Source organism: Helianthus annuus, chromosome 17 (genome assembly GCF_002127325.2).
Source record: "Helianthus annuus cultivar XRQ/B chromosome 17, HanXRQr2.0-SUNRISE, whole genome shotgun sequence".
NCBI classification, from domain to species: Eukaryota; Viridiplantae; Streptophyta; class Magnoliopsida; order Asterales; family Asteraceae; genus Helianthus; species Helianthus annuus.
In genome coordinates, this window is record NC_035449.2 from 8,930,718 (window position 1) to 8,938,394 (window position 7,677).

The 7,677-nt window shown below is 37.0% G+C and overlaps 1 protein-coding gene across 3 annotated transcripts; it reads left to right on the forward strand.

Annotated features, from left to right (window-relative positions):
- Positions 1-2,773: 2,773 nt before the first annotated feature.
- LOC110921339 (DNA-directed RNA polymerase III subunit RPC6) lies at positions 2,774-4,488 on the forward strand. Of its 3 annotated transcripts, none has more exons than XM_035986653.1 (2): positions 2,774-2,932; positions 3,572-4,488. In XM_035986653.1, the coding sequence occupies exon 2, from the start codon at positions 3,583-3,585 to the stop codon at positions 4,279-4,281; it is 699 nt and encodes a 232-aa protein (XP_035842546.1). In that variant the 5' UTR covers positions 2,774-2,932; positions 3,572-3,582; the 3' UTR covers positions 4,282-4,488. The 3 variants fall into 3 exon arrangements, with proteins under 3 accessions (XP_035842546.1, XP_022021339.1, XP_035842545.1); XM_022165647.2 differs by having other exon boundaries at positions 2,775-2,941; positions 3,573-4,488; XM_035986652.1 differs by lacking the exon at positions 2,774-2,932 and adding an exon at positions 2,950-3,154 and having other exon boundaries at positions 3,573-4,488.
- The last annotated feature ends 3,189 nt before the right edge of the window (positions 4,489-7,677 follow it).

The following is a 7,677-nucleotide window of genomic DNA, read 5'->3' on the forward strand; positions in this document are numbered from 1 at the left end:
CAACAATCTTCTTCACCGCAAGGCGTGTGACGTACCAGGATCCAACCACTAATCACATTGAACTAACATAATACAATAAATAAAAATTCACATTCAATGTAATTAGAAAATTCAAAACATTTGTTCAAAACATGTTTAAGTTCAGCGGAAGCATAATTCGTTGTTTTAGTAACTCAAATCCAAAGTATGTAAAAACAATCAATACTCCTTGTCTTTACACTAGTCACGACCCATGACCACTCCAGCTCCCCAGACTACAAGTCCCACATCAAATACCTATCGACCTACAAGCATGCAGAAAAAGTGTATTAACATAAAGCTAGCGAGTTCACAGTTTTGTAAAACGTTTAGTTGCCAAGTGTTTAGTTTCAAAGCATGTTGATAATAACTCGATACCGCAAAACGACTGTTGTTTGCCCTTCCCCAATGCCTATCAACATTGGTCGAGTGGTTAAGGTCATTAGTTCACGCCCGTCCTGTCCAGATACGTCGTAAGGGTGCCAAACCTAATAGCGCTATCAACTAATAACCCCGTTGCCCTCCAAGAAACTAGTTCGGTAGTAAGATGGGACTTAAGGTGATAGTTTTGAGTGTATTATCCAACATCAACAGTTATAACGTATTCCCTCTAGGGATAAAAGTGTGTCAAGTATCCCCTACTGGGATGTAAGTTTGTTTGTTTGTCCCCACTAGACGCATGCTTGTGAAAGAGCAGTGAACTCACCTATGATATGAAAACATAAAGGACAAAAATCGTCAATTTTAAACATAAAAGACAACACATGAAAATGGGTATAAAGATAAAGAGCAATCCTTGAAATTCACTCAAAATAAAAATCATGTTAACAACAAAGATAGAGTAAACAAAAATAAACTCAAAATAATTTAACTATGCTAGGTAAAAATAGTTTAAATTTCTTTTACCATCATTCATTGGCTAATAATAATGTATAGAGTAAATTACAAAATCATCATTTATGTATGCCACTAATTGCAAACTGTGTCCTTTATCTTCAATAATTACAGAAAACGTACTCGATGTTTGCAAACCCTTGCAAGTTATATCCTTTAGCCCTAACTAAGTTAATTTTTGTGCTTAAATCTTACCAAATGGACCCCACATGAGGTATTTTAGTCATTTTACTTTCATGTGGGTAGGACTGTTCCTAGCTCGGGCTCGGCTCGATTATAGACCGAGTTGGCTCGGCTCGGATTTAAAACCGAGCTGAAAATCTAAGCTCGGGCTCGGCTTGGTTTTAAACCGAGCTGGCTCGGCTTGGTTTGGCTCGATTTTAAAAATAAAAATTATTACATAGCTCTCAAAATTCAGTATTCTAAAATATTATTCAATTCAATACTTCAAAAGAACATATTCAAAATAAGTTCAACCTAATATATTATAAGCCAAAATCACGTTCAACAACGCAAAATAAGTTTTATATTTAAAGTAAATACAATATTTGTTCATGAACACGACAATCAACCTTTAAATATGTCATAGATATCAAACTACAAGCCTAAATACATGTAAATAACAATCATTTTTTGTAATATATTATAGGCAAATTGGATTTAAATAATTCCAACTCACTGTTATTGACCAATAATAATTCCAACTCATTTAATCACCTATAATAATCCGAACTATTCACTTTTGTTTGTAAAATAATCCCAGTTAAAAAAACTAACTAGGTTAAAAAATTGCTGATGTGGCTTGCCACGTCACCTGCCACATCAGTTGTCACATCATCGAAAAATGCCACGTATACTGCACATTAGCTACCACGTCATCAAAAAATGCCACATCAACTACCACGTCATATGACACATCAGCTAAAAGGGCCACATCAGATGCCACATCAGCAATTTTTTAACCTAGTTAGTGTTTTTTTTAACTGGGAGTATTTTACAAACAAAAGTGAATAGTTCGGATTATCATTGGTGATTAAATGAGTTGGGATTATTATTGGCCAATAACAGTGTATATAAAAATAAAATATATTATAAGTAAAATAGTTCGAGCTAAGCCGAGCCGAGCTATCAAGTGAACCAAACCGAGCCAATTTGGCTTATCACGAGCCGAGCCGAGCTAGGCTCACTTTCTCACCAAGCCATATCGAGCGAGCTCCGAGGCGCGAGTTTTTTGGACAACCCTACATGTGGGGTCCATTTGTTCAGATTTAACCATAAAAATACCCTCATGTGAGGTCTATTTGGTCAGATTTAATCACAAAAATTAACTGAGGTAGGCCTAAAGGACGATTTTTGTAATTTACTCTGATATATATATTTAAAATAAAAATAGAAATAAAATTCATATATATATATATATATATATATATATATTAATTCATCACATTCGGATGAATAGTGCTCGGTCAACTTTCTTTGACTATTTTCCCTTTTTCAGATTATTTACGAGAATATCATCATATGCGTTGTATAGGGAATTTGGGTTGAGTGTTTGTTGATATTTACAAATGTAGCCTATGTTCTTTTTTGTTTTGCCTTTTAACCCTTTCAACCTTACAAAATCATGTTATTATTATAGTTAAGTGTTATTACATATATTTTGCAAATTATATAAACCAAGATTTAGTTACATAGGAGTATGGGTAAAATTAAAAAAAAGGAACATCGTAAAAATTAATTTTTAGATATATAAAATCATAATTGTTTTACTGTTTTTGATAATTGTTGGTTTATCACGATTTTTTTGGTTTTCTCTTTCGATTGGAATACCGTCACCAGCTAAAATAAAAATTAAAACAACCCTAAACTAAACTAAAGCGGCCGCCGTCGTCCTCTTGTCTATCTCCTCCAGCTTCCAAACCTAAAAAACAAACAGCCGACTGAGAGATCTTCTTTCATTCATTTTACGATTCAGCAGGGAGGGAGGGAAGGGACGGTTCAATCAGCCAGCAGGCAAGCAAGCAAGCAGGTAAGCTTCGATTAGCCACCATTTCTTCTCTATTACATTTGAATTGTTGCCATTCGGAAACGCGATCCCTTGCGAACCCGGATCCTGTTCGTACCGCGAATTGGATCGGACGAACCAAAACGAAAATCATGCCATGACCAGCGAATTATGTGACTATGCTCGGGCCCAACAAATCGCCCCGAGTGCGCCTCGCGCCTTTAATAACTATGCTCGGTGAGATGGATATCGGTAATTTTATAATAATGCAGAATTTATATATATAGCAATTTAACACTAATAATTCAGTGATATATTGGCTATATCGGTCAAATATCGGTGATATATCGATTATATCGGTCAAATATCGCCTTTGACACCGATATTTTACTAGGGAATTGATATGACCGATATTTGACACCGATATTTTACTAGGGGACCGATATATCACCGATATTAGCTGCATAGGTTTGATCAGATTATCATGCTCATCGTAAAATTTGAAATATGACTCTCGGCTTGATATGATTTATGTTGAGTTCGAGTAAGCATCTTCATCAATTATCATATGTATTCACGTTCGATCGGATTATCATATTTATCAACAATTGAAGATTTGACAGAGCAGGGTTTTTGTTTTCATATCTTGTTGCAGATCCGTCAAGATGAGTCTCTTAAATAAAAGAAAAAAACCAGAACCTAAACAAGCTGGTGGTCTACCTGAATTAGACCGTAAAGTACTCGAAGTCATCAAAAGCAAAAAAGAAATGGCGATCTGGACAAGGGACTTGAAGACCGAAACAAATTTAACAGATGCGGCTATCAACAAGTGTATCAAGAACCTTCTAAACTCATCACACATAAAAGAAGTTGTTCATGTGCAACAGAAGGGTAGAAAACACTACATTGCAGCCGAGTTTGAGCCATCAAAGGAAATCACAGGCGGTTCATGGTATGTTAACGGTGATCTTGATACGACATTCATTGATGAACTCAAAAACCTTTGTTTAAAGATAATTCGGAAGTTAAAGGTTGCAACGGCTGATGGAGTGTATGATTTTTTCAAGGCGAACAGGCTGACAAACACAGAGTGCACGAGCCAGCAAGTAAGTGAGATATTGCGGTCTATGGTTTTGGATAATATGATTATAGATGTTAAAAGCACTGGGTTAGGGGAGTATCATTCAATTCCTGTTGGTCAAGTGTGTTATAGATGTCCACCTGGCGATCTTAATAAGGGTCCGAAAACAGGGGCTTTGGTTTCGATTCCTTGTGGGATTTGTCCAAGAATCAGAGAGTGCACACCGGATGGACTTATCTCTCCGACTACCTGTGTTTACTACACCAAATGGTTAGATTTCTGATGACGTCATGTTTTCAGTTGCGGAGGTTTGATTATGGTTGTCATTTAGGTGCTTGATTTCTTGATCTTTGCTTTTAAGCTCGTATACTGTTTGATTTCATCCAATAAACTCTGTCCATCTTTTTTTTTTTTTTTGAGTTAGGGTTGGATGAACTTTGGTGAGGTTAATGATATTTGTTAAATAGTTTACTATTTCTTACTTTTGTCACAGTTTGTGTTCATCTTACAGATCATGTTGGCACTTGCCCCACTTTCAGTTTTCTCTCTTTATTCCCATGCATCTACAACCTATAATCTAGGGGTGGCAACAAAAACCCAACCATGATATTTTGGGTTATTTTGGGTCTCTTTAGAAAAGGAAATAAGTCAAAATGGGCTGGGAATTTAGTCAAGATGTGTTAGGATGGGTTTAAAATACCCATCTAAATTTTGACATGGGTCAAAATGGGTTTTTAACTATCAACAAGTCCTCGACCGATAACCTTCTTCTTCTGACTACGAACTAGGGTTTACCCCCACTCGATCCAATCGCCAATCATGTCATCTCAATCTCAATCGCCATCATCTTTCCACCGACGACTCCACCACCACATCGCCGCTCCTCACCACCACAGACGGCGTCTCCCGCACCCACTCGATCCGATCGCCACTCATGTCATCTCAATCCCTCCCTCCGCAGCGCCGTCAGTTTCCTCCGCCACGCCAGCAGCCGCCGGATGCTCTGCGAACCTTCGATGCGTGTGAGAGAATCAACCGCTGAACAAATCGAAGAACGCCAGACCGATTGGGCATATTCACGTCCGCTTGTGATTCTAGACCGATTGACCGGAGGCTGAGATCCGGTTGCTTTGTACCACTTCTCGTGAAATCTTTCTCCAACAGCCCAATCTTTTGGAGCTCGAAGCTCCGATTAAGATCTGTGGTAAGAAAAAGTTTTAATTTTTATGTTTTATGTTTTTGTTGTAGATTGATTTATGGGTTTTCTTGTATAGGATCCAAAACAAGATTTTTGGCTTCTTTCTGTTTGATATTTTGTTGGTGCTTTGTGGTTTTTTTTCCTTCTTCTGTGGGGGCATTTTTACATGTTGCCAACATGATGTTGGTTTGATGGATCTTTGACTAGCAAGTTTTCATGGATGTGTGTTGGTTGTGAATATTGCGAGTGCTGTTTGATTGGGTATATGGAATTTGGGATGCATTTGTTTACTTGAATTATGTGCTATTATTCATGACTGTTTTTCTTAAGTTTTCGGTTGTTAAGGGATCAGCCTATAATTACATGTTTGTGATGAAACGTAATGTAGACGATTAATGAATATTTTGATGTTTATTTGCTTGTGACTATGGGAGTGATGAATGCGGCATCAAGATTTTTTTTAATTTTTCTGATTTTTTTAATTTTTTCTGATTTTTTAAGTTTTTTTGATTTTTTTTGAATTTTTTTGATTTTTTTAATTTTTCTGATTTTTTTAATTTTTTTAGTTTTTCTGATTTTTTTAATTTTTTTTTGAAATTTTTTAATTTTTCTGATTTTTTTGAATTTTTTTTAATTTTTAGCGTGGCATGACCGAAACCCATTGTGGCCTAAACCCATCTTGACATTTTTCTTAAAAAACCTATCTTGACCCAAACCTATCCTAACCCATACCCATTCTAATCCATTACCTAAACCTACCGAACCCACCCATTTTGCCACCTCTGTAATCCAAAGAAGCTTCAACCGTCCCCAATTTGGTTACATTTTTTTCATCAAAATAAATAGTTCTATTACTTTTTATCAAAAGCCAATATCGTTTTCTATACTTTTTTTAAAACAACTCTTTACTTTAATATAATAAGAGCATCACAATAAGGGAATATTTTGGTATTTTTAGGGAGAGAGAAAGTGACGTGAAGGAGAGAGGGTGTGAGGTGGAGGAGAGAGGGTGTGAAGATGTTTGTGAGGAAAAATGAGAAAAAAATGGATGAGTGTGAGTTATGTGAGTGTAGAGAGGGGAGAGAAGAGAGGAGAGAGAGAAGAAATGTGTTTGTGAGAGGGGCAAGTGAGATTAAGAAGATGATTGGTTGGGCATGTGCCAACTAGGCACCCTCAAAAATGAGAAAAAATACCTCTTATTGAAGATGCTCTAACTCGTCTATTTATCTTACATCCTACCATCTTGACTCCTGAGATCATGTTTCATGACTCTCTTGTTGACTTAATTAGTTTTCTTTTTCAATAATTGGTTGATTTGAATCCACTAATTTAAAATTATATAATGACGTAGTATGTATAAGGGTGTAAACGCCGGGCCGAGCATCGTCGGCCCGACGATGCTCGGCTTCGAGCTTATCATGTTTTTACGAAAGCTCAAGCTCGAGCTTGGCTTGGTTCGAGCCTACTTATTTGAGCTTGAGCTCCGCTCACAAGTAAAATTCAAAGCCTGAGCTCACTACAATATCACTTAAGCGATGCAAAGCTCGAGATCAGTTCGCCATTGTTATTGTCACTATTTTATTATTATATAAAAACTATTTTTTTGGGCCCGTATAGCTCGTGAGCCTAAACGAGATTTGTATTTTAGACTCGAGCTTTGGCTCGATAACTAAACGAGCTCTAATTCAGGGTTGGGCTCGGGCTCGGGCTCGAGCCTCTGCTTGTTTACACCCCCAAGTATATGTGTGTATATATATATCAAAATTATATAATGGATGAAAATGACTTGGTATTATAAAATTTGTGTACTTTATCTAAATAAATCCGTTCAACAAACCATCACTATTTGCCACCACTACGTATTACTTGTTGGCATCACCACACAACGCCATTGTTGCAGCTATCACATCCAACACCGCAACCGTCACAGCCATTTTCGTCACCATCGCCTCCACATCGTTCTCGCCACAACCACCACTATTGCCGCAACGTCGCTGACATCGCTGCAACTTCCATATGCCACCGCAACGTCACTGACATCGCTGCCTTGCCTTGCTTTGTGAAGGGAATGAGGTAGGGTAGCCAAAGCCCCTAACAAAGGGATTGGGCAGTCTCTCTCAAGTAATGCTCAAGCAAGATAGGACTAGAGAGGTGTGAAGAAAAGGGGGATCTCTTGTACAAAGCAAAGACAGGTAGGTACGTGCTAGTAAAGAAAAAAGTGGTAAGGGATTTAAAAAAACAAACAATAGAAAGGAGAAAAGAAAAAAGTGGCAATGGATTGAAAATAAGAAAAAGAAGAGAGAGTTAGTACAAAAAGTCTTCCCATACCTAATTGATCTAAGGATAAAAAAACAGGTCAAGTAAAATAGAAAGCGTATGTAAACAATAAGTAAACGACTTGCTTTTGAACAAAACTAATAATCATTCAAGAAACTAGTTACAAGAATCATCACCAAGGTTTAATTGTGCAAAAACTAATAA